The sequence below is a fragment of the Morus notabilis genome, unplaced genomic scaffold (genome assembly GCF_000414095.1).
Source record: "Morus notabilis unplaced genomic scaffold, ASM41409v2 Scaffold314, whole genome shotgun sequence".
Classification (NCBI taxonomy): domain Eukaryota; kingdom Viridiplantae; phylum Streptophyta; class Magnoliopsida; order Rosales; family Moraceae; genus Morus; species Morus notabilis.
In genome coordinates this window covers 726,558-753,188 of record NW_010360279.1, presented here as the reverse complement: position 1 = coordinate 753,188, position 26,631 = coordinate 726,558, and the positions used below count along the sequence as shown (strand labels likewise).

The window sequence follows — 26,631 nt, the reverse complement described above, 5'->3', positions numbered from 1 at the left end:
TAGGGAAAGGCATTCTGAAGAATATTGCGCGATGTATGATATTTGTGGAAAACGTACGGATGGAAAAGTCTTGAACTGCCCTCGTGGTTCCCCATCTGTTAAGGTACATAACATTTGTCTTTTTCAGTTAAAAACAAAAAAACAATTCTTACTTGCTCTAATTTTGATCGATGAAGTTTGTGAAGATATATGTCAATTTGTTTAATTTCCCGATTATCACAAATGCTATTCTCCAGCCAGATGATTTGCTTTCGTCTAAGATCCAAAGTTTGTGTCCAACAATTACTGGCAATGTTTGTTGTACAGAAGCTCAGTTCGATACGTTACGGACACAAGTCCAGCAAGTAAGATTCTCTGACTAACTCTCAAGTTTATAATACTAAATTCTGCTATTTGAACGTTTTTTTTCCGGCTCCGCCTGTTTCCATTCACATGGTATGTTCTGTTTTAGATGCTGAAGTTGTTTACCGTTGGATATTTTTGAGATGAATTAAAGTATTCTTTATTTTATTGATCTATACAAGATAATTCTTATCCTTTGTGTTCTGCTTGTCGCGAGGTCTTGTTACTAGTGTTTCTAATTCATAAAATACGTTCTGCAGGCGATTCCTTTCCTAGTAGGTTGTCCAGCGTGCTTGAGAAACTTCTTGAATTTGTTCTGTGAGCTTACCTGCTCTCCAAATCAGAGTTTATTTATCAACGTTAGTTCGGTATTGCAGGTCCGAAATTTCTTCTGATTTATTGTTTTGCCATTTTGAACCTGTGTATGTGTCACGCTATCGGCTGATATTGATTTTTTTTTTTTATGTAAATCATATATTGGAAAAACATTCCTTTTGTACAGATCACTTGCTACTGGAAGAAGATTTTCTGTGAAACCATACAAAATGATTTTGGATTTTATTTATTGCACTGTTAGAAATGAAAATGAATGTGGAGAATTTGGGGAATCACTTGAATTTTGTTTTTCAATTGTAGGATGCACATTCAAATTTTCAGTTTTGTTTTGTATGAAATCATGAATATTGGAGACTAATTATTATGGAATGTAGTAGCATGTGAATTTTATTTCAATAAGCATTTTCCCCTTTTTTCAGGTTAATAAAAATATGACCGTGAATGGAATTGACTTTTATATAAACGATGCTTTTGGTGAAGGGTTGTATGACTCCTGCAAGGACGTAAAGTTTGGTACCATGAATTCTCGAGCTCTAGAATTTATTGGTGCTGGTGCAAAAAACTTTCGAGGTAATTAAAACTCACTTACTGTGGTTGCTTCCTTCTCCCTCTATTTTTCTTCTCTCTTTCCCTCTCTTATGCTCCATTCACTATACTTCTTTCCTTTCTCATATCAAGTTCTTAACTTTTTATTCTTATTTTGCATCTTTTGATGCTTAACCTGTGAATTTTCCAGAATGGTTTGCTTTTATTGGCAGACGAGCACCCCTTAATGTGCCAGGTTCACCGTATGCAATAACATTTCGGTCAAGTATTCCAGAGACGTCTGGAGTAAAACCTATGAACGTATCTACTTATTCATGCGGTGATATATCTTTGGGCTGTTCATGTGGTGATTGTCCTTTATCTCCCGTCTGTGCTAATTCAGTTTCCCCTCCTTCCAATGAAGGGGGTTCCTGCTCAGTTCGAATTGGATCTCTTAAGGTGAGAGGTAGTGATCTGTAAATATTCTAGATATGGAAAATCCTTCTAGTTACATTATTTATTTTGCAAGTACTGTGGATGCTTTTGTTTACTGGACGTGTTTTATTTTACAAATGCAGGCTAAGTGCATTGACATCGCGGTAGCTATCCTATATATTGTTCTAGTTTCTGCATTTCTGGGATGGCGATTGTTTTATCTTAATAGACAAAAGGAAAACGTACCTTCTAGAGCAAAACCATTTTGGCATGCAATGGAAGGTGGCGAACTCCATTCTGTTAACCAGCAAAAGGAAGAGAATCTGTCAATTCAGGTGCATGCTGATATTTTATGAACCATGTGCTTAGTTATTTGGTTTTACTTAAGATGAGCTAACGGAATAAAATATGTTGATTAGATGCTTCAAGATGCTCCTCAGATTAGAAACGGAGTGCAACTGTCAATTGTTCAGGGTTACATGTCAAATTTCTACAGGTCACTGGCTGTGCCCTTAGTTCAGACAGAACGAATTTTACATGTCAAGCTTTTTAATCAGTTCCTCAGAATGGTTTCTTGACTTTATTTAATTTTATATTTTCCAGGATGTATGGAATATGGGTTGCAAAAAATCCAATTTTAGTGTTGTGCTCATCATTGGCGATAGTTTTTGTACTTTGTTTGGGTCTAATTCGTTTCAAAGTGGAGACGCGTCCTGAGAAGGTTTGTTTTAGTATAAGTGGTATTAATACTGTGAAATAGTGTTTCTTTATTCTTATTTTATAAGGCTTTTAGGTTAAGTTGTATGCTTGTTTAACTTTATTGTATGCACTGTTTCAGCTGTGGGTTGGTCCAGGGAGTAAAGCGGCCGGGGAGAAGCAGTTTTTTGACAACCATCTTGCCCCCTTTTACAGAATTGAACAGGTTCTACGAAACTAAGTTTTCTGTAATTTATTGGTTGCCCTAATTAGTTGTTTAATATATGGTTCCTTAGAAGATAACTTAAGCAAGTATTATTCTTCAATTTCTTTTTGCAGCAATATATTACGCAACTTAAAACTACTTGGACATGTTTGAGTTTTAACCCTACATTTTCTTTTTTTAGCTTGTATTAGCAACTATCCCTGATGTGGATGGCAAGTCGCCAAGTATTGTGACAGAGAACAACATCAAGTTACTTTTTGAAATACAGAAGAAGGTATTTGATTAACTATTATCTAATATCCGTTCTCGTGAGAAAATTGAATAGATTCCTTTGACTTCTTTTATTACATCTTCATGTTTTGTGTTAATTTGTTGAAAATTTTATAGATAAGTACTTATTCATTGCAGGTAGATGGAATTCATGCTAATTATTCTGGCTCAGTAGTTTCTCTTGCTGATATTTGCATGAAGCCATTGGACCAAGATTGTGCAACTCAAAGTGTTTTACAGGTGCTTATATGAGATTTGGAAAAAATTTATTATCCACATGTGTGGCATCGTGGTATTCTGCCAATGTTTCTTCCATTGGGTTTGCTAACTCGATTTTCATGTTTTTGCATCCCTGCTGTTGGGTAGATGTAAATTGGATTCGTCGTGTTGCCCACTGTATTTATGATTAATATAATCTTCTACATTATATACTTGGTGACAGTATTTCAAAATGGATCCTGACAACTATGACAATTATGGTGGAGTTGAACACCTCAAGTATTGCTTTGAGGTATGTCTTACAGTTCCGATCCCTCTTTTTGTCAGCAAATATGCTGATGTTTTGTTGAGAAGGTCACGTATTGATGTTTATGTGTTTTCGTACGCTCTAAGCACTATTCCTCTGCTGCCAAATGTATGAGTGCATTTAAAGCTCCTCTAGATCCCAGCACAGCTTTGGGAGGTTTCTCGGGTAACAACTATTCTGAGGTAATTATTCTCCCCTGGGTTAAATTTCAAATAAATGAAAGCAACTTACTTTATACTTGGAAATTAGATAGTTTTCTTCTGCATAGTTTTTCTTTCTTTTATGTTGTAATGATATTTTTTGAAGACAGGCATCAGCATTTATAATAACATATCCCGTAAACAATGCTGTTGATAAAAGAGGGAATGCCTCTGAAAAGGCCGTGGCTTGGGAAAAGGCCTTTATCCAGATGTCAAAGGTTCGTTTGTTTGTTCCTTTTTTTTTTGGGCTCGAGTCATTCGATTGATGATGTCTCCAAGATGTGATTACGGATTCAGGAACTTGCTTTATCATATTTTGTTTATGATAAGATGAGTTGTAATGGTGTAATTCTTTTCTTGTTATCTTTCTTACGGTAGGATGAGTTGCTGCAACTTGTGCAATCTAAAAATTTGACACTTTCTTTTTCATCCGAAAGTTCAATTGAAGAAGAATTAAAAAGAGAAAGCACTACCGATGCCATTACCATATTGGTGAGTTTTTCTTCTGCTTTGTTTTCTTAAGCGTGGACTTTGTTCGGGAATCGATTGTGTTACCCTTTTTTTTTTTTTTTTTGAATAACGCCCAAGTGATCTTTTGTTACTTCCTCTGTTGCAGATAAGCTACCTGGTGATGTTTGCTTATATTTCTCTTACTTTGGGTGACACACCTCATCTATCTTCCTTTTACATTTCATCTAAGGTATGGTCTCACTCACGGTTTTGGTTTTTAGTAGACAGCGTAATATATTTTTTGCCTATGTAAGTTTCTGTTGTTCTGGTGGTTTATTTGATTATCATTAAAATCATGAGACGGTTGTTTCCAGGTACTGCTTGGTCTATCAGGAGTTGTGCTTGTCATGCTTTCTGTTCTTGGGTCTGTTGGATTTTTCAGTGCTCTTGGAGTAAAATCCACTCTTATCATAATGGAAGTTATACCATTTCTTGTTCTAGCCGTAAGTTCTTTCCTTGGCATCCTTTTGATTTCTTGTGACTGCTCTTGATGCTATTATTGATTACCACGTCTTGTCGGGCAACCTACATATCCTTCTGGTCCACCATATTAGAAATTCCTTTGATTTAAGGAATTTCTAGATGAGACTAACTGTATTTGGTTCGTTGTTTTTGGAACTCATTAACTCGGCATGTTGATCATGAGCTATGAATGATTTAATGTTCTTACTTTTCAGAGCCATGGACATTTTTTTTTTTCACTATGACCTAGTTATAAATAATTGTTGTGCATTCAAATAGCGAACTGTGGTGTCACGCCTGTCTTCAGATCTAAGATGGCCTTAATGAAAAAAAAAAAAAAAAAAAACATTATTTATACCTGTTTAATACTATTTCGGTTTCCTTTACTTTCCAAATATTTGTTTTTTCTTGGTATTTTTGTTCCTGATTCCTGTTGTAGCTTGTAAAATTACGAAGTCTGTGATCATAACAGGTTGGGGTGGATAATATGTGTATACTAGTGCATGCTGTTAAACGGCAACCAATGGAATTGCCTTTAGAAGAGCGAATAAGTAATGCACTTGTGGAAGTTGGACCATCCATCACACTAGCTAGCCTATCAGAGGTTCTAGCATTTGCTGTTGGAACTTTTATCCCTATGCCAGCATGCCGTGTCTTCTCCATGTTTGCAGGTCAAAATTTTTATCTATTATAACTCTGTATAGTTTGTACCCTCACAAATAGATTTTTCCCACCATTTTTTTTTCCTGATCTTTGTTTGTTGTTTGTGTTTCTTTATTTGCATTCTCTTTGGCAGCACTAGCTGTTCTTCTGGATTTCCTCCTGCAAGTTACTGCATTTGTTGCTTTGATAGCTTTTGACTTTTTGCGAGCTGAGGATAAGAGAGTAGATTGCTTCCCATGCATAAAAGTCCCATCATATGCCAACTCCGATAAAGGTATCATCACCATCATCACTGCTTTGCAGCCTGTGCAATAGTTTTAGATGATTTCTGATTCAAGAATGCTTTGGGAATTTCAGGTGTTGGTGAAAGAAAATCTGGTTTGCTGGCGCGGTATATGAAGGTGATTGCTATTTCAAGTTGACATAGTTTTTCAACTGTGCAATATATTTATAACTAGTATTACGACCATTGTGGTGCTATCTAAGTCAAGCGATCTTCTTCTCTTTTTTTTTTTTTTTTTTTTTTCTCCTCACCTTAATTCTAATCCTGCTGTTTTGCCCTTTAATTTTTCAGGAGATCCATGCACCAATTCTCAGTCTATGGGGAGTCAAGATAGTTGTCATTTCCGTTTTTGTTGCCTTTACACTGGCTAGCATAGTGAGTTATTCTGTGTTCGTTTGTATGTTCTCATTGAGAAATATCAAAATTTTTTTTCTGCGCGTGTTAAATTAACTTCTGATTTCCGTAACAGGCACTATGCACTAGGATTGAACCTGGTTTGGAACAAAAGATTGTCCTCCCCCAAGATTCTTATCTTCAGGTCTGACTTATGCCTTTTATTCTATGGAGCATGAAAGTCGACAGACATTTTATCTTTCTACGTCTTAGTGCTGTATTTTGTTCCTTGCAGGGGTATTTCAATAATGTTTCAGAATATCTCAGAATTGGACCTCCCTTGTACTTTGTCGTGAAGAACTACAACTACAGGTATTTATGCTTATTAGTTGTTGTCTTACTATTTCAACTTGTAAGTCGAGTTATCTGTAAATTATCTATGGAATTTTGAAGTTTCACTATTCTGTCACCTTACGTACTCAGTAAAGTTTCTTGGGAACAAATTTTTTTCCTTCTTTGGCATTATAACAAATTCTGATATGGACTATAACCTCTGCATGAAAGCTATTGTGTAAAAGTAACAAATTACTTCATTCTTAAGCGGATTGCCATTTTGCTGGTAAACAAATTATGTGGAATCTACAAGTATCATTTTAAATTATCTTTTCCACTTCAAAGATTTTCTTTATGCTGAAAGTTGCTCCATCCTCAGCTCAGAATCAAGACATACAAACCAGTTGTGCTCAATCAGCAGATGTGATTCCGACTCTCTGTTGAATGAGGTATATAACCTGTTCCGTTCTCTCTCTCTCTCTCTCTCTCTCTCTCTCTCTCTCTCTCTCTCTCTCTGTGCCTGTCTTTACAGGTAGGAAATTCGTTCTTGTTCTTTTAGCTAGTAACTCAACAGACCAATTCTATTTTTGAATCTTATTTAGATCATCATGTTACATATATTAGTTTACATGTATAAAGCTTAATATTATTCAAATGTTTGTTTGTAACATTTCACTGATGTAGATTATTAATTCATTTTCTTGCAAGAGAATTAACATGATAATGTTTCTCCGAGATCTTAAGCTGTTTATATTGAATGAAAAAGGGTTCATAAATTATATTTTGTTATCTGGCTGGTTCTCTCTTTCAGATAATGTTTTTTGTGTTTTTCCTTTCATAGATTTCAAAAGCATCTTCAACTCCGGAAACAAGTTACATAGCTAAGCCTGCCGCTTCATGGCTTGATGATTTTCTTGTGTGGATATCCCCAGAAGCATTTGGATGCTGTCGGAAGTTTACCAATGCGACTTATTGCCCTCCTGATGATCAGGTCATTAACAAAGCTTTACTCCAATAAAAAAAAAGCAACAGAACAAAAGAAAAAAAAAACAAATGAATAAAAACAAAGCTTTACTTGCCGATTGCTTTGTAGTCATTGTGAGGAGATTATAGTACTTTCGAAAGCAACACAGTGTTGGGAAATAAATCGCCTTTGCCAGTCATTTTCTGCAATCCCATTTGCACTGATTTATTTGTTTTTACATTCAGCCTCCTTGCTGTTCCTCCAATGATGGTTCTTGTAGCCTGGGTGGAGTCTGCAAAGATTGTACCACGGTAATTATAGTTAAATGTTTTGAATAAAATGCCACGAGAATAGAATAAATATATTCCGCGCACCTTATGTGAACTATGAAATTGCAGTGTTTCCGCCACTCAGATCTGCAGAATGACCGCCCATCTACCACACAATTCGAGGATAAACTTCCATGGTTCCTAAATGCTCTACCCTCTGCTGCCTGTGCTAAAGGTGGCCACGGGGCTTATACTAGCAGTGTGGAACTCAAAGGTTTGTAGGATTGGATACTTGTATGCATTGAGAAACAAAGATCCGCAAGTTTATTCTTATGTGTATTGTATTAGTTAAAGATTGAACTCAGAAATTTGATTACAAGTTTAAATTTTTAGTTAATATGTCTTTTGATCAACAGGCTATGAGAGTGGTATTATTCAAGCATCATCATTTCGTACATATCATACGCCTTTGAACAAGCAGGTATGAGGTGTTCTTGAATTGGATATTTGGGTGTTGTCTCCCTTATCCTGTATTAAAGGGAACCTGACTGTATGATTAATTGTGTTTATGTTTAGATTGACTATGTAAATTCACTGAGGGCTGCCCGAGAGTTCAGTTCAAGGGTTTCCGATTCTTTGAAGGTAATCTTTCAATTTTTGCTCGCTATATATATATATATATATATATATATGTACTTTTCTTTAAATAAAGAGTGTAAAATTGTTTTATCTTTCCTTTTCTCAGTGGATTATACACTGCGCTTCTTTTCAATTGCTGGTGCAGTTATGCTTAGTTCTAACAGTGTAACCACCACAGATCCGCTAGACATAAGAATATATAGAAATTTTCATTTATTCTCTTAAACTAATGTTTTGCTCTTTGTGTGCAGATTGAGATTTTTCCATATTCAGTGTTTTACATGTTCTTTGAACAATACCTTGATATTTGGAAGACAGCGTTAATCAATCTTTCCATCGCTATTGGTTAGTAGTTTCGAATTCAAGAACTCAAATAGCATGGTTGCACGTGTTTCTTCAACATTGGATTGTTATTTCGGTATTCTGTTTCCAGTCATAGTCAAATTAACTTATAAGCTTATTAAATTTCAAGTGGCCAAATAACTAACGTGTGCAATTTTTCCAAAAGGTTCTGTAGCTCGGCCAGTGAGATGTTTTATTTGTTCCCTTTAATTGCTAGTAGGTAGTTAGGCATTGTAATTTCAGCTTTTTAAAATTATTGAATTTTGTTTTTAATTATTTTGCTTACAATTTAACAGGTGCAGTGTTTATTGTTTGCTTAATTATCACATGCAGGTCAGTATGTGATGTATACTTGTAGCATATAGCATTCTTATCCTCTCCATACGATCGATACTGATTTTTTTTCCCCTGCTCTTTCTTCCAATTTGGTTGCAGTTTCTGGATTTCAGCAATCATTTTATTGGTGTTGGCAATGATTGTTGTGGATATCATGGTAGTCTTTCTTCCTTGGTTAACCATAAAACTCTATTTAAGGAGCAATGAACTCCTGTTAAGTTGTTAATCTCCTGATAAAATGACAATCTATGCAGGGTGTAATGGCGATTCTAGGGATCCAATTAAATGCAATCTCTGTTGTTAATCTTGTTATGTCCGTTGGAATTGGTGTAGAGTTTTGTGTTCATATGACCCATGCTTTCTCGGTCAGTATCCTTGTTTATTCTTTTGAGAATTTTAACAGCCTAGTGAAATTTGATTTGTGAAAATCTTATTAGGTAAAATGTCATTTCTGCCAATTTTAGGCATCTTCTCTGATTGTATTTTCCTAATACAATTCCTGTAACAGGTAAGCAGTGGAGATAAAGACCAACGCACTAAAGAGGCTCTAGGTACAATGGGAGCCTCCGTCTTCAGGTACTTGTCTTACCACCTAAGCCATTCAGATTCTGGGGTATCGCAAAAATGACTCGTTTCCCAGGAAAAGATAAAAGGAAAAAAAAAAAAAAAAAGAAAAAGAAAAAGAATCCGGGCCATTCAGATTCTGGGGTATCGCAAAAATGACTCGTTTCCCAGGAAAAGAAAAAAGGAAAAAAAAAAAAAAAAAAGAAAAAGAAAAAGAATCCGGTGGACAAGATTTCCCGTTCTTTCATGATGTGATTAATTAATGAGCCTCATTGAGCAGCTTCATTTAGATTCGAAGTGCAAACTGGGACGTCATCAGTCCCAGTTTTAAAATGTTCTTATGTGATGATTTTTATTTTCTTATGGAGTCATATCAGTGAAAAGTTTGTGTTTTAAAATGATAACAGCGGGATTACGCTAACGAAGCTTGTTGGGGTGATTGTCCTTTGCTTCTCAAGGACGGAGGTCTTTGTGGTATATTAAATATTGGCCCCTCCCTCTCCATATTCATACTTAGCGGCATGTATTGAACACGTCTTTTTGATTATCCTCCTCTGCTCTGTTTTGCAGGTATATTACTTCCAAATGTATTTAGCCTTGGTGCTTCTCGGTTTCTTGCATGGCCTTGTATTCCTACCAGTAAGTTAACACTGCCACTTGCCTACGCAAACGTAGACACTGAGACATAATTGAACTTTTAGAGATAGTTTTGTAGGAGGGAAAAGTTAAATAAATGATGGGGGTAGGGAGATTAGTAAAAGGATTTTCTTTAGGAAGGACTAGAAGAGAGAGATTCAAATCTCTTAAAAAAAAACTCGATGTCCCTCTCAAATTTAAACCGGTTCTTGGATGGAACTTCTTATTCGCTTAATTATATTGACACCAAATAATGATTAGACTGTGATACCAAATTATTTTGTGATCAATAATTATATGACACCAAACATTGATTTTTATTTTCTTTCCGTCCTTTCTTACCGAATGCTGTAAAAGAGAAAAGTCCTCTCCCTATGTCTTAATTTCCTTCAGGCTTCACCTACTCCCTCTTTATTTTCTCTCCCGCTTTGGTGTTAAGCAAGGGATGAACAGAAAATGAACGAATGTTGTTGGTTCCAGCTACCATTATGTTTGTTGGTTTTTTGAGCAAACTGAAGAATTTTCTTCCGTTTTTTCAGGTAGTATTAAGCATGTTTGGTCCACCTTCAAGATCTGTGCTCATAGAACAGCAAGAAGGTCGGCACTCCGTCTCATCGATACAACAATAAGCTGATCGAAGAGTTCTTTTTGTAGGGATAGCTCAACATGTAAATTATGACATTATGTAATGTTGTACTAATGTTGAAAGTAATCAGGGGAAGAAGGTATAGGTTTTTTTTTGTCTTGTTTTTTCTGTTTTTTGGCAAGCGCCTTGGTGGTCTGCTGCCTGCATTTTATGATCTCCACGGTGGTTATTTTCTTTCCCTTTACAATGTTTCACAATGTAATCTCAACGAAAAAAAAATGGGCAAACTGAGTTACATATGCGTAGAGTTTCACAAATTAAGAGGAAAAAGATAAAAACGACCACAATTTAAGTGGAAAAAGATAAAACGACAAATAATGTTGAAAACGGCAATAAACCACGACAGCCGTTACAAAACGCGAAACGACGTATATCACAGAAAGGAAGACAGGAGAAAGAAAAAACAAACCAAAGGGAAAATCACGAAACGACTATAAAAGGAAGAAAATGAGGATCAAACGCGATGGCGTGGAAGGGAAATGCGACTAACGGGGAAAACACAGAAACACGGAAAATGACAATGATTTGTTAAAGATATCGAAACACAAACAAGAAGGTGCGACAAATAGATAGTAGCATTAATATATTACTACAATAGTACTAATAGTAACTAGAAACGACAAAGAGACGACAATAGTACTAGAAACGTAAATGCTGGAGGAGGTATCTGTAACAAAAGAATATATAAACAAGTGACAACACAAGATAGAAACGACAATAACAGACAAATAATAAGGGGGGAAGATATAGAAAACGAGGACCTATAACCCGAGTAGGCGTTAAAGGTGGTGGGACATTGGTTTTCAACAAAACCCAAAGAAAAAACATCATTAACAAAAGAAAAAACGACAACCCATTTATAAACGACAATAACAATAAAGAGGAATCGCAAATTGAAGGATGACGGAAAAAATGACAAAAAATAAAGGATTTTAGCACACTTGCCTCCGATTTGTCGTGGTTTAGCAATTTACAATCTAAACTTTTGATTTTGACAATTAATCTCCTGAACTTGTAAATTATTACAATGTCCCCCATTTAACCAAATTTGTTTTTTTTTATTTAAGGGATTAAAAGTTGAGCAATTGAAAATTTTGTTACATTTAAATTCGGATGTTGGAAATTTTTTCTCGAATGTGCTTTTTCAAAATTAATTTAATACAATTATCATCAAAATAGGGTATATTGCAATAATTTTATAAGTTAAATTGAAATTAAAAGTTTAAGGGGCAAATTCTTAAAACTGTATGAGTTTAGAGGGAAAATGCGTAAAATACCCAAAAATAAAAGCAACATACATACATCTAGACGACGGCAAATAAAAGAGCGTATATAAATTAAACAACGACATTGATATGAGAAACGACAACAAGAAAAGTGCTATCATAAACAACGTACACAAGTTTAAACTACGACATCCCATAGAAAACAACGTTGGAATGAGAAACGACAATAAGAAAGGAACCGTCATTAATTGAAAACAACGGCCAAAAAAACGACAAGAAAATAACATGTTTGCAAACCACTATAAAACATACCATGTCACACGTAAATCTTAATGGGAGCAACAGTAATATTGATTTTTCAGTCGACGTTAGATACATTGTTATTTTCAAGGTCATGATTAAAAACTATTACACCTTTGCATTTTCTTGAACAAATCTGAGAATTTGTTCCCAAAAGCATCTTCAATTTCTCCCTCCTCTTATTCCAATTAATTGATTAATTTGTATGACCAATGCACTTTTTTTTTTTTCCTTATTTCTTTTCTCTATGGCTTGTTTCTAATGGCTTTATTGCTGGGACCAGTTAGAAAACTTTCAAATAGAAATCCTATATTTTTTATTTTCTTTCTAATTTAATTCTCACTTCTTGTTTATGTTCAGCTAATAAATATTTTTTGAAATTTAATATTGATGTTGGTTTTCACAAGAAAAATCGGGCGTTTGAAATAGCTTACCACCACAACTAGCCCAGTCACATCACTCAAAAAATTACAAAAATATGAATGTCCACTTCAGCCTATCAACATCCCTGAAAACGTCACAAATAATAAATTTCACTATCTTAAATATTCAACGTCTTCCATTCCAAAAGGTTGAACATTATTCTATCAAACATACAATTTACAGAGAGAGAAAGAGATAGCTGCTATGTAAACAAATCTAACAAAATCTACCAAAAAACTAAACTAAACTAAAAAGTGTCCAAAATAGACCAATTTCTTCACCCTTCTGCAAAGGGTCGTAAGGGGCCAACATTACCACCACCCAAATAACCTCTTGAGAGATGACGAGAGACTTGGAGAGAGAGCTTTATTGTGTTGTTTTGAGAAGAACGACAAACCTCAAAACACTCCTCCAAATCAGCATCACAAGTCAACAAAACCCACTCAGAGTCATCATCCAAATACTTTATGGTGAACAATCCCATGTCTTCTATGCCAAACCTGCTTCCAATCTCTTGCTGCAAGTTCTTGAAACCCCAGTTCGTTTGCATCCGAAATCGCGTTTTCTCATCTCCATACGTGACTTTCACCCTTTGAAAATCACCTCCTAGTTCTCGACATAATCTTCCACAAGTGTTTTTCGACAAAGGAGTAGTGATGATGTTATTGTTCTTCCCTGTCTTACTATGCTCAATGAGAGATTTTTGGCTCTGAGATCTTGGCATGAGTTTTTTGTCATCTTCAAGAGTGCAGGTATTGTTAAGCCCCGCTTCGCTTCTGACCCTTTTGAGAACAACGTCATTGGAATTGTTCTCTCCGGCCATTATTTCTTTACTTGATGCGACATTGTTATTATTATTGTTATTCCTGCTGGTGCAGCATTGGCTCGAGCTCGAGCTCTGGCTGCAAGAGGACGAAGATTTAGAAGCATCCAACCCGGTGCCTCCTCCGGTTTGTTGCATTTGTGATGATGATGGCTTTGGAAATCCGTGGCTCAGCTTTGAGGCTGAGAATGGGCTGGTTCCTGATACGTTTGGAGAAGCTAGCTCCGGGAAGTTCGTGTAGAACGAATCGATTTGGAATGCACCAGATGCACCCTGGACAGAGTCGATCACAAGTTGGAGCTTCTGTAGGGAGTGACCTACCTTCTTGATCTTTCGTGAAGGCCAGCGTTTGATCCCGTGTTGTCGGCATATCCTTTTCAGCGTCGTGGAACAAACTAACAAATAGACAAAGAAAGAAAGAAACATGGTGAAAACAAAGAGCTTTAATGTATATAAACTTAACATTAGCAGAGAATATGTATTGATACTACGCTCTTCTGATTGCCATATCACATTAGGATCATACAAAAAAGTATCACATCACCCATTAAAAAAAATTGTAAATATGATATTCAGAACTTTACAGAACCGGCAAAGTAAAAACAAAACTCTCTCTTATTTTTTTATTTTTTATTTTTATTTTTATTTTTTTTTAGCACTATCCATATAAACGACTAAAACAAAATCTGGATCTCCCGAGGCCTGCCTTCACAGGTGACTTTCCTTTTTAATTTAACGCTCTTTGAACAATTCTTCCGGAAGAGCATGCTACATCAAATAACCTTTTAACATTATTATCACTTATGCTCCTGAACTTTAAAGTTATTTCCAGTTTGTCTCCTAACTTTAAAAACTCACATTCTCCCCTGATTTTTTAATTATTCCCAATTAACTCCTTCAGTTGTAATTTCTGTAAAAATCGGATTAAAAAAAAAAAAAGAGAGTGATGCAATCACATGGTCAAACTGATTGAATTTATACTAAAATCAAATAAATTAAAACCACATGGCCACACTCACATCCCTCTTTTTTCCTCTGATTTTAACAAAAAATCTATAAAATAAATTAAATGGGATAAATTCAAAATTCAAGGGGTAAAGAGAGAGTTTTCAAAGTATAGGGGGCACCGGTGAGATTAGTCCAAACTTTTATTTTTACCTCCAATGCTCTTTGCAGCATCTTTTAGGCTGCCAGCAAAATACTGACGAAGAACTTGTAAAGTGATGGTTTTCTCTGCCTTGGTACGTCTTCTTTCACCCGATTTACCAGCACCAACGCTTGAGAAGCTTCCTTCACCAATGGTGGAACACTCTTCAACGCACTCAACACTTGGTTTTAGGCTTGAATTTGTGACTCTTCCATTTGAAGCTTCCCTTGGTTTTTCCCCTGGAATTGGCGAGACATCAGTAGTTGTACCGCCCTGTTGAATCTCCACGAGAGAAGCAATCCCAGTAGTTGGCCTAGCATTCGATGAAGGTACCACAACTTCGCTGACTGGAAAATCAATTTCCTCCTCGAGCTCCTTGTCTGTGACAACCCGCAGGCTCTGGCAACATTGTTGGATGATCAAAGAAAGCGAAGTCAGCATCTTCTTCTGATCTTCTGGATCAGTGCAATCGACAGGCAAGAAGAACTCCAAGACAAAGTCAGCCGTGCCGGTGTGGATGCTCCGCAGGCGTATGGCCACAGCAGCGTGCAACCCGAACATCCTCGCGTGGTGAGACAGGGGATAATCTGTCTTGGTAAAGGAAGTTATGTCGGCTGAGAAGCACGGTTGGTTGGTCATGAAGGCTCCGCCGACGACTCCTTGGCCTTTGAACAGGTGGTGCTCGGAGCATGCCTCGTGGAAGCCCTGGATGTGGGGATCAGCGACATAGCAAGCATAATCCACCGTGGAAACGCATTGAACGTAGTTTTCGTTGGAGTGTCGACACCCTTCTTTACGCTGATAGATACAAGGAACCCAAGTTTGTGCCAAGGGTAATCTGTGTGTCTCACAGGCAGTTCTCAAGACCTCTTGAATCTCAGGCAATGCAGCTTGGTAGTACTCGTTGTATACCTGCTAAGAAATCAATCTGATTATGAGCTCAAAAGAAGAAAACCGCTATCTTCCACTATTGGTGATGCAATCATCACATATGTGAGAACATATCAGAATTGTGGGACCGAACTGCCGTACTTTTTACCATGTGATTCCTCGGTTGCATTGCCACATGTGTGGTGATGCATCACCAGTGGTGATAAATAGCAATGCTCTTAAAAGAAGCATTGGATGAGAGTTCAATTTATAACTTTTGCTTGAAAAGACAATATACAGTTACCGTCACATTCTGAGTGCTCAAAACTTCCGAACTCTTGAAATCAAAAGCCTGCAAATTTTCCCAAAATTGAACAAATATCATTCCCCCATCTGTCATAACAATAACTTATATGGAGAGGAAAAAATGGAGATCCTTAATAAATCAAATTGAGAACTTAACATTTATGATCACAATAATCAAGTTCAATCATCAGAAATGAAGCAGAAAAATCTCACATCACACCAACCTAATGAGTCCTTATTTATTATGGAAGAATATGGACGTGAAATTTCATTGGTCAAGTTATTCCAGTACTGTTTTTGTCAACTCTCATAACAAAATCAACAGTAATTCCCAGTACAATCGTACTACACACAAAATCAGATGAAAATTGTTGAAAATAAAATAATGTAAAAATGGGAATTGTACCTCAAGTGCCTTACAAACACTTTCAAGCTCAGGACGGTACTTAATATTCTGAGTGGTCATGACAACTTCAACCACACCAAGGCAATTCCTGCTACCTCGCTCAAACACAGGAAGTGCAAGAGTCCCACACACATCATATAGCTTAGCATGCATAAGCCGCGGGTACTCATCTTTCCTAAAGAACCGAACATCCGGTGTCCACTCTGGAACCTTGCCGGAGAACACCCTCCCGGGCAATCCCATAACCATTTCCTTAGTACAATCCTCTTTCTCAACTGAGAACTGATACTTTACAGAAATGTCCCTATATCTTGCAAGCTTAGAACAGCTATCATCAAGTGCAAAAGGCAGATCTCTAGTTATGAGAACACGCCTACCTTCTCTATGTACAGGAACCCAAATCTGAACAAGAACATCCTTATCTCTAATCACATCGTTGATGGACACAAGTGCTTTGTATAGCCTCTCCACCACTGAAGATGAAGGACCCAGATTAGACTTTGGTCCAGTCCACAACCTTCTGCTGCTGAGTTCATCTGATCCACCACCGGAATATACACCAACATCATCAGTCATAATCTCCAAAGCATAAAATTTTTCTTCGGGTGCGGCAAAAACTGACCTGTGCCTGTCTTCTTGATTGGTCTTGTTCTGAGATGGGGTGGTGTTGAATTGGCCATTGTTGGTGTCAAAACTTGGCCAACCCAATAGAGGGTCCAAAAAGGGATTAGTGGAACTAGGTGGAACAGTAATAGTATTGCTAGGACTATTTTGGTTAAGGATAAATTCAGATCCATAATCTCTGGTTTCCAACCAACATCCATCTAAGAAGAGTTCATCCATGAAGTCTAAATCCATGGCTGCTGCTGCTGAATCTGATGGAGCTCCCAACATAGTGGCTGGTGATAAAACCCCATCTTCCATGATGATTTTAATAACTTTTTAAAGGTGACCCTTTTCTTCTCTTTTTGGCTTCTGCAAAAAAATAGAAACAAAACCCCAAAAATGTATTAAGCAACAGCAGAAGATAGAGTCAAAGAACCCCACCACTATTAAGAAGAAGAAGAAGAAAGTTTGTGGAAGTGATTCTTCTTCAAATCCTAGTTCTATTATCCGAACTGCCAAAAGAATATTGAGCAGGAAGAATCTTTTTATGTTGCAAATTGGAAAAGAAGCAATCACAAGAGAAGAAACTTCACCAAATCAAAAGAGAGAAAATCCGCTCAAAATCAAATCGCCAAGCACTGAAGAGAAATAGAATAGAATCTCATTGAGGAACCTAAAACTTCCCCATTTCCATTAAAGTTGCAAAAATGGATTGATGATGCAAAACCAAAGGGAAGAGCTTTTTCTTGTTTTCCTTTCTTAAGTGAGAATAAAAAAATTAACCCACTTAGCCCACAGAAAGATTCTTCCGAGAAAGTCCTCGGTCAAAAACTCTCTCCTAGAGTTTCTGATTCCTGAAGAACATTATTCATCAATATAATACAAATGGGAAGATTTTTTTTTTTTTTAATATACCATAACATGATTCATATATAGCTTATCTGGTTTATGGCCCAGGACTCCAAACAATAGCAACCAGAAAAAAATACAATAAGAAAAAAAAATTAAAAAAGAATAAGAATAAGAATAACAACTACCAGGTGAAGATTCTTGGAGATACCCAAGTGGGTATTTTTATTTTTTTTTCCCTTTATGTATTTTTAATATGGATTTTCTGAAATACCCAAGCAAAGTGGTCTGAGAAACCAGGGACATGAAACAGCAACAACAAGAAACGACTAGAACAAAAAGCTAATAAGCTTTGAAGAGGCGGCTCCTCCAACAATTTACAGAGTTGTAAATCTCCAACAATCTGATTCTGGGCTTACTTTTGTTTTTTGTTTTTGCGCGTGTAAGATTCCACTCTTTCTTCTATATTCTTTCCTTAATATTAACGGTTAGAAAAAGATTCTGCGTCAATATGGAGGGGGTGGGGCCTACTTGGCCACAAATACGATCACTCTTTGGCCTTTGTAGTTCTCGCTGTAAAGTCAATCCACACACCGAGTCCGGAGAGAAGAGAGAGGAGGGAATCAAGAAGCCGATTCTCTTTGTTTTTTTTGTTTTGTTTTTTTTAAGGATTTCTCTTATTAGACCAAAGAAAAATGAGTTAATAAACTTTTATTTTCAACCGTTATACCTATATAAAAAATTATTTATATTACATATTTTTAATTTAAATTATTTTAATTAAATCTAACAGTTAAAAATTAATTTAGAGAACGTTTGGTTTATAAATTCAGAATCATGGTTCAGAATTATTTTCATTTTACGTATACTTTTTATGAAAAAAAAATACTGTAAAAAATTATAAATCATAATTTAAAATTAAAAATGAATATATAAAATAAACATACCCTTATTAATAAAGAGATTCTATAGAAAAAGTGCTTTTATTGTGATGCAATAATAGAGTGGTTTCTATTTTAGAAACGGAAATCCTTAGGAATCAGATGGATAATCTCAAAAGGGGAAATGGGTTTCCTTTTTTTAATTGTTTGTGCGTCGCACTTTGCTCACTTGAGATGCTCGCACACGGCTCTCTAAAAAATGTTAATAATGTTAATTTAATTTAAGAATTCTTTAAAGCATAAAAATTTGGAGTTTTTTACGGTTGCGTGTTTCTGTCAAAATCAAAATCTAAAAAATATATGCAGGTAGAATCTTGTGCATATTCACGGTCAAACTTCTATCGACATTGATATTCTTTTTCATTACTTATTATTAAAATTCTCTTAAAAACAAAACTAATTAAAAAAACTAAAGTAATACTCTTATCTTTTTAGCAAAAGAAAAAAAATAACCCAGCAATAAAAGAGATTTTCACCAAAACTAGTTAAATTTATAATATACTATAGCACTTTTTGTTCTAATTTGAGTTAAAAGTTTAGAATTGTGCATGTGATAAGTGATAATTTAACTGTCCTACGTATGCTGGCTGAAACTTCAAACTCTATCGAGTGTTTTATGTTGCGTTTAGAATAAGAGTTCATATTATGATTCGAATTGTGATTCGTGACTCGTTATAATTTTATTTATTTTGACTTAAGTTAAAATTGTCATTTGTCAATTACTTTTTACCGCCCAATAGAGTTCTACTGTTCTGAGAAGGAAAAGACACCACTAAATTTTTTTCTACCAAAATAATAATAATAATAATAGTAAAGATACCAAGCTTACAATAGTATATTTTTTTAAAAGAAAATTACATTTAGAAAGAGAATTTTTTCTGGTACGCCAACATACCGGTAGGTTAGGTTTTTTGTCTATTAAATCTACATAAAATCACGTAAAAGTTAAAAGAGACGCAGATCCAACGATTAGAAAAAACATAACCTACCGATACACTAGTATCAGAAAATCTCCCTTAAAGAAAACCTGATCATATTCTTAGCAAAAGCAAAAGTTTACGTAAATATTGAATACATTACACGAATACTTATTTAGTAATGCATTTTTTAGGGTTGGGTAATTCATTTTCATTATATAGCACATCAATATGAGACCGCGCAAGATGTATATTAAAGTTTTTTTAAAGAAAAAAAAAATCTGATAAGATTTCACCTTCAAAAAGGTTCTATTACATCATATATATTTGGAATAAATCTATGAATGGTCCTTAAAATATATGTTATATCATATATATTTACACTCATTAAGCTTCTATATAACCCCATAGGAGCAAAAATATTTTTGTTTTTTATTACAATACATAAAATAATATATATATATCACAATCGTACTATATACTTTGGTGTATAATGAATTACAGTTTACAGTTAATTACTTTTATTCTTTCTTTAGGGATTTTTTATTTTTGCTTGCTTGTATTTTTATTGATGATATAATAATAGTTTAGGAAATGGAAAATTGCCTATAACTCCTCAACAGTATTTCTTATAAAATAAAAAGTTGAGAAATTTAGTTAGGATTTATGTGTACAGTGCATATATAAAATTGTTTGTTTTTTTAATTAATTATATTTTCTTTAAGATAGAATATATAATGTTGACATTAATTTAAATATGTGTGCATGTTTTAAATTGTTTAATGAATGCACATACCCTCACTAGTTTATGTGTATCTTCGTTCGTGGTTACAATGAGTGTGATACAAAAGATGTTTATAAAAATATATTTTTAGAGATAATTATCAGAGAATAATAATTTTAGAACATTTATTAATATAGTACGACAATTATAATAACTCAAAAAAAAAATTATCAAAATTATATATGTGAATAAATAGATAAAAATTGAAAAATGTATGTAGCAAAAGAACTAATTTTGGCATTTTTTTTTTTAGTTTAGGAACTACTAACTTCTCATATTTAATATTTTTCAACTATTTATTTAACAAAGGAATTACTTTTGTCTTTTTTTTTTTAGTTTAGGGACTAAATTTAATACATCTTTTAACACAAGGACCATTTATGGAGAGAAAATAGTTTGGGGACCTTTTATGAGACAAAATTAACGGTTTCTATCTAAAATTTAACAAGAAGAATCATTTATGAGATTTTTTTAGAGTTCAATAACTGTTTATAAAATAAAATTGACTACAAGGACTAATTATTCATAAATTTATTCCTATATATTAACGACATTGGTAAATATATATTGCTATTATTTCATTTGTTTAGGGATATATTGATGTACTTATACTTCATTGTACAAATCATTCGATCATGTAAGGTATATAATCAATTAGGTGCCTTCTTTTTTGTAAAAAGAAAATAAGTTGTATTGTAAATCTGTTTTAATAATCAATCTCTCATTTTATGCGACATGCAATATATTTGTAAAATCTCCTATCAACAAATATATTTGTAAATCTGTGTATGTGCTATATATATGTATATATGTATAAAGGTCGATGTATATGCATATTGAAGATTACAGCATCACTTTGGAACACAAAACAAAAAAACAAAAAACAAAACCGTAGTCGATAATGGAGAAAACTTTTGCTTGCCATTAAAGTATTAGATTTGGAGGTATTCCCCAAAGTTAAATATTAATTTATAGAATGCATAAATTATGCATCTTATATTGTGGGGTTTATGGGAATCTACTCGAATCTCCACCCCGCATGTGACCAATGGATGAACTCACACTTGTCGTGTTCTTATTTTTCTTGATTCTATTTCCCATGTTAATTCTTAAAATATTGATGTGCATAGCATATAATTGTAAGAGGTAGAACTACAATACATCATCTAATATTTTGGACTATATAGTATTTCTATATATATATATATATATCTTTGATTAGCTATTAAACTGTTAAAAAAGTTTACATAAATATCAAATATATTATGAAGACTTACGGTCCGTTTGGTAAGGGGATTCGAACCATAATTTGAATCATGGTTCATGATTCGCTACAGTGTTCTCTCTCATAAAAAACACAAGTAAATCGATAATGACTCTGAATCATGGTTTTGAATCCAAGAAGTTAGTGCTAATGCATTTTTTTTAGGGTTTGGTATTTTATTAGTTCAATATGAGAATGCACCGGAAGTATACTAAATTTTTGTAGGTTAAAATTGAAAAAGAATTAGTCTTAAAAGATAATCCGCCCAATCACGGAGGTCTTTACGGTTAAAAACAAAATCTCTCTCTCAATATATTAGATAATATTTGAGACATAGAAAAAAATATTGAAAAAAGAATAAAGTTTATGAGAATTACGCAATGGAATTTCATTCTTTTCGATTAGAATTGTAGGTTTTTATTGTTCTGATATGATTAATATTATATTTACGTAATTTTCTCTAAACAAAACCCTGCGTACATTATATCGCAAACAATAAAAGCTGATAATTAGCGGGAAATATTTTATTCAACATATGTGAATCCCCCATCAATTACAAACCATACATAATTCCCTAGGAAAAACATACCATATATATTCTAATATTTGTGTCAATTTTCCAAGTGGGTATCTCTTAATTTTTGTAAATTATCCGACTGTTGCTAGGCTGTTTTTTTTTTTTTAATGTAATATAAAAGCATTTATACGTGCTTACGTTATAAGACAGAATTTTCTACGTGATTCTTTAAATATATATTTAATCTACAGGGTTTAGCTCTTAAATCAGCTTAAACAGCCCCACCATCATAATTAAATCAAAGTTGACAAAACCAAGTTGGGAGTTTCCTTAGTTCCTTTTCGTGGAAATTGACTGCTCTTGCACGTTACGTATTACAAGTTGCGTATTTTTTAAATGTAAAAAAAATGCGGACCTAAATGTAAAAAAAATGCGGACCTAACTAAAGTGGGACAAAGAATCAATCACATCTATATGATTTTACAAAAATACCCCCTTTTCGAACCGGGAGTGTGCTAGCCGCGCTTGCTGATTGGTCGAGGGTAATGTCAAATCCGTCATCTTGCAAGCCCAAAACAGGCAAGTACAAACTCCGTATCCAAATCCCCCAAATAAATAAAAAAACGTCAATTACAAATCAGCCTTCAAGTTGTCTTAATATTGTCTAAGATGTTGTTCATTTTATTAATTTGAGTTTAAAATTTAAGTTTTATTACAATAAAAAATTTAAAAAATACTCACATTCAACCACATCTAAATTCGAATTAAAAATTTAAATTAATAAACTAAACGGACCCTAAAAATTCAAATAAATTTGGTATTTTTGGCTGGCTAAACTTCCTATACATTTCCCAATATTCTAAATCTCCATATTCGGACTACTCAAAAACCAATAGACATAAATTATTTTTAGGACTTTTTTTTTTTTTTTTTTTTTTTTTTTTTTTTTTTTTTTGAGAATATTAGTGTTTCTAATTTATTAATCGAATATATATTAAATCTAATAAAAAATTATATCAGATTAAAAAATAATATAGTTCTAACAATTAATAAACAACGAACACCGATGTTTATAAAAAAATAAAATAAAACACAAGAGAAATTCCCTTATTCTTATTAAAGGAAAATAACAATGCTTTTATTTGATAAAACTAAGCATGGTTTGTTGGGATATGTTCATATGTTGTGCGATTTTGTGGTGGATGAGAAAGTAGTGGTTTGAGTCTGCAAAAGTACAGATGGAGAAACACTGGTTTTGTCTGGTTCTTATACAACCTTTTTGAGCGTATGGTTGAGATAGACAAGTGGGGTTTCAACTTTCATATGCAATTGGACCAATTGGGATTTTTCATACCTCCCAAATTGAAAAGTAAATTTTGTATCTCATTCTCATGTCTTTTTGTTCTCACTAGTCATCTTTTCTGCACAATTTATCCAAGTTTTAACACCCCGGTTAAAATATTGATAATAGAGCAAGAAAAATAAATATGTAAAGGAAACAAAAAATGAATGAAAGAGAATAATATTGTTTTTCTTCTAAGGAATTTTGATATCTTAGGATTTCTGTTTTAAAATATGAGACGTGTATTAAATTCTGTTAGTTTTGTATATTTTTTTTTATTTTAATGTAATTTGAATCATATGTGCAACATTCAAAAACATGTATACTTTTTTTATTTATATATATATATCTGAATAATAATAGAGGAACCATGGTTTAGAATCTCATACATTTATTCTACTTTTTAAAAAAGAATCTTAGATATTTCCAATTAGCAGTAATTAATATATATTTGTATACCGTTCAACCAAGTAGTCTAAGAAAGGACGAAATAAGAATACGTAAGCGGTTTGAGACGAGACAGTATTCGAAAACTTGAATAAATAAATATAAGATGGATGTAGAAAAAATTATTATTATTATTATTATTATTCTGTGGTTTTATTCAGAAGCTTCACGTTAGCCATTTCTATTTTATATCGATGACTCTGTTTATCAATGTAAGTGATAAGTACGGTTTCAGACATTGCAGCTGGATAGATTAGAAACAAATGCAAGTGATTTAAGGGTTTGTTTTTTGAGTTACGGTGACTTAAATATAGATTTTGAGTTGAATTTAAATTATAATTTAGGTTAAAATTGTAATTTGAGTTTGTATTTAGTTGTGTACATTTTAGTTATGGTTTGAGATGAGAATCTTTTTGAGTTTGTGTTTGTATGAGTCAAAATTTGAGTTTGTATTTAGATAATATTTTAATAAAAACTCAATGATGATGAAAAATTTTAATAGGGTATATAGGTGGAGTTTTATTTATCTCTTCATTGTGAACGCATAAAAAAAATCATCTCAATCGGAATTAAAACGAAAAGGTTATAGTGTTTTTTAAGAATAGAAAAAATATTGTTCATTAACTTGAGTTTGAGTTTATGAACTTGAGTTGAAAGGAAAACTTGAATTCATATTTTAACCATAAACTCCAATTAAAATTTAAGTTAAAGCTCAAATTTAAAGTCAAATTTTATAAAAAAATGTGAACTTGAATAAAATTGTAACTTGAGTTTAAATTTTTTTTGAATTTGAGTGCAAACAAATAAACCTTAAAATTTTCGTGTTCTATATATAAGTTCAAAGTACTCCAATACATCTCATAAAATAAATTCTTACTACTCATATAAGGTGGGTCAACCACTGAGTATTGACCTTCAGGACTGTAGTGGTTAACTTGCTTGCTAAGAGTCAGTTAATGCATCAATCCATTTTAAATAATAATAATAATAATAATAATAATAATAACGGTGCTCTCTTTATGGAATCATGTGGATAGAGGTAGTCTTTTGTTGCTTAGCCGTCACCACTGGTAGCCAGATATAGTTAAATGAGATAAATTACTCCAAATATAGTTTTGTTTACTTCCACGAAGAAGGACAACAAAATGATTGCGCACTTTTGTTTAATTAAATGATTAAATTCTACATATATAAAAAAGGGAAGGCTAAAAATTGAGGTCCTTCTATTCCATTCCCTCATCTAACCCTTTCTACCAAATAATTTATATCATTTACCAACTCAAAGAGAGAGAAAAAGCCAGTAACGCTGGCCGGAGTTCCGAGGCCACCTCCAAACTCCCGGTCTTGAAACTTCATCCTCTAACTCCTTTCTTCATGGGCTTCGCAATGGTGGGGGCGATGTTCGCTGCAGAGACGCCGTTTGGACGGATCTATTTTGAGTTGGTGATTGGGTGCCGATCGTTTTCGATTGCGTTTTCTGACAAGTTTGTTGGTCGGTGGTTGAGTGTCCTCAATGTTGTGTTTTGCTCCATGAAGGGCTTCTTTTAGCAGTGGTGTGGTTGGATTCCGGCTACGGTGGAGAAGCCTCTTTTTGCTGGCGCTTTTCCGGCCTCTCCGTGCATCGTCCGGAGCGAGGGATTGTAATGTAGCCCGAGAATATGTTGTTTCAGCTGTCACAATAGTGTATTCCATTGCTCCCTTTCTTGTAAAGTAGTCATTACCTGAGGCACAGAAGATGCTTTTTGACCAATAGATACATAAACACATATTACATTTTGTCCCTGTTGATTGAGAATTGTAGCTATAGCTACCACTGTTTTACCAATTTGTCTATCTTCAATAACTAATTCCCGCTGACCACGTCCTATACGTATCATTGTGCGCCGTCCGAAGCTCCCCGACATGTCATTCGCAGACCATTCCTTCCTAAGTGGCTTCTCATGGAGATGCTTGGAGGGTTTCCTTTGTTTTTGAGGTTATCTTGGTTTTCAATATTGGAGGGTTTTATCCCATTGTGTTAGGCTTTGTTCTCGTTTGGTGGTCTGGTATTTCACCAAGATGCCGGCCTTTAAAGCTTCCTGGGGAGGTCGCTGAGATCGTCGGAGTCGAGTTCAAGCCGTCAGAAGTACGAGCAACCACCGGATTAAAGGCATTTAAAAGAAAAAAGTTGTTGTTCTCTCATAGATTTGGAATGCGTTCGCCATGGAATCCTTCTGAAACTCTGGGAACTAGGTCGACGGAAGGAGGCGAGAAAGTTGGTCCAGCGTGTGACATTTTCAGCATTGAGGGGCTGGATTTTTCTGGCTTGATCTCATTGATGTTCTCTAGCTTTTGTGTTGTAGTTTTCGTGTTTGTAATAAAGGCGGTGGTTTTCCCACCCGACCCTCATTCAGTTTGTGGTTTGGTGTTAGATTACAGTGATTGGTTTAAGGCTGTTGTTTGGCTAGATCTTGTTTGGTGAGCGGAACTTGATTTCAGGCCGCTCTTTGTAGGTGATTTTCTCTGTTGTGGGATAAGGGGTGTTGGTTTCCGAATCGAATTCGGATGCGGAAGCGTGGGAATAGCGGATCAAGTATAACAAAAATTTTCATAAAACCTTTGAGATACTCTATAGATTATATTAATTTATGCACGAATAAATTAATCACATTAATTTATTTATTAAGAACTCAATTAGGAATAATACCTGGCGGCCGATTAGGATGATAACTTGAGTTCTTTGACCTCGAACAATCCTTGCTCCAAAGCTTTGTGTTTAGAAAACCAATGTCTTTCACGTCATTTTCTAGAATCCACGAAGACGTGTGTGTGGGCACACCTGAGACAAAACGGATTAGAATAAACACTCGAATTTCCACAGACACCAACGCATGCACGATGTGAAATTTTTGGAGAAAAATTTTTCCTTCCCATAATAAGAGAATTTC

General features: G+C 34.3%; 2 protein-coding genes across 3 annotated transcripts in view; one reads left to right on the top strand and one right to left on the bottom strand.

Annotated features, from left to right (window-relative positions):
• Positions 1 to 10,630, top strand: part of LOC21407575 (Niemann-Pick C1 protein) — an 11,433-nt gene extending 803 nt beyond the window's left edge. The window contains exons 3-39 of one of the 2 annotated variants that reach the window (XM_024164300.1): positions 4 to 103; positions 237 to 344; positions 603 to 701; positions 1,098 to 1,248; positions 1,415 to 1,662; positions 1,782 to 1,973; positions 2,058 to 2,134; positions 2,242 to 2,359; positions 2,477 to 2,560; positions 2,742 to 2,834; positions 2,969 to 3,070; positions 3,273 to 3,341; positions 3,443 to 3,538; positions 3,667 to 3,774; positions 3,935 to 4,048; positions 4,173 to 4,256; positions 4,381 to 4,509; positions 5,001 to 5,199; positions 5,325 to 5,465; positions 5,549 to 5,592; positions 5,766 to 5,849; positions 5,944 to 6,012; positions 6,103 to 6,179; positions 6,520 to 6,589; positions 6,982 to 7,131; positions 7,350 to 7,415; positions 7,503 to 7,647; positions 7,790 to 7,854; positions 7,950 to 8,015; positions 8,264 to 8,357; positions 8,651 to 8,687; positions 8,790 to 8,847; positions 8,945 to 9,055; positions 9,199 to 9,266; positions 9,662 to 9,728; positions 9,825 to 9,893; positions 10,430 to 10,630. In XM_024164300.1, the coding sequence (XP_024020068.1) occupies positions 4 to 103; positions 237 to 344; positions 603 to 701; positions 1,098 to 1,248; positions 1,415 to 1,662; positions 1,782 to 1,973; positions 2,058 to 2,134; positions 2,242 to 2,359; positions 2,477 to 2,560; positions 2,742 to 2,834; positions 2,969 to 3,070; positions 3,273 to 3,341; positions 3,443 to 3,538; positions 3,667 to 3,774; positions 3,935 to 4,048; positions 4,173 to 4,256; positions 4,381 to 4,509; positions 5,001 to 5,199; positions 5,325 to 5,465; positions 5,549 to 5,592; positions 5,766 to 5,849; positions 5,944 to 6,012; positions 6,103 to 6,179; positions 6,520 to 6,589; positions 6,982 to 7,131; positions 7,350 to 7,415; positions 7,503 to 7,647; positions 7,790 to 7,854; positions 7,950 to 8,015; positions 8,264 to 8,357; positions 8,651 to 8,687; positions 8,790 to 8,847; positions 8,945 to 9,055; positions 9,199 to 9,266; positions 9,662 to 9,728; positions 9,825 to 9,893; positions 10,430 to 10,519 (3,742 nt within the window). In that variant the 3' untranslated portion in view covers positions 10,520 to 10,630. Of the gene's footprint in view, positions 1 to 3; positions 104 to 236; positions 345 to 602; positions 720 to 1,097; positions 1,249 to 1,414; positions 1,663 to 1,781; positions 1,974 to 2,057; positions 2,135 to 2,241; positions 2,360 to 2,476; positions 2,561 to 2,741; positions 2,835 to 2,968; positions 3,071 to 3,272; positions 3,342 to 3,442; positions 3,539 to 3,666; positions 3,775 to 3,934; positions 4,049 to 4,172; positions 4,257 to 4,380; positions 4,510 to 5,000; positions 5,200 to 5,324; positions 5,466 to 5,548; positions 5,593 to 5,765; positions 5,850 to 5,943; positions 6,013 to 6,102; positions 6,180 to 6,519; positions 6,590 to 6,981; positions 7,132 to 7,349; positions 7,416 to 7,502; positions 7,648 to 7,789; positions 7,855 to 7,949; positions 8,016 to 8,263; positions 8,358 to 8,650; positions 8,688 to 8,789; positions 8,848 to 8,944; positions 9,056 to 9,198; positions 9,267 to 9,661; positions 9,729 to 9,824; positions 9,894 to 10,429 lie in introns of both variants that reach the window. The other variant, XM_024164299.1, reaches the window with a different exon arrangement.
• Positions 10,631 to 12,486: 1,856 nt separating this feature from the next.
• On the bottom strand, positions 12,487 to 18,048 carry LOC112091238 (protein NLP4-like). The gene is made up of 5 exons (XM_024164304.1): positions 17,681 to 18,048; positions 16,038 to 17,012; positions 15,630 to 15,677; positions 14,467 to 15,367; positions 12,487 to 13,703 (listed from the first exon to the last, which is right to left on the bottom strand). Exons 2-5 carry the CDS (start codon positions 16,959 to 16,961, stop codon positions 12,763 to 12,765), a joined length of 2,814 nt encoding a protein of 937 aa, XP_024020072.1. The 5' UTR covers positions 16,962 to 17,012; positions 17,681 to 18,048; the 3' UTR covers positions 12,487 to 12,762.
• Positions 18,049 to 26,631: the final 8,583 nt, after the last annotated feature.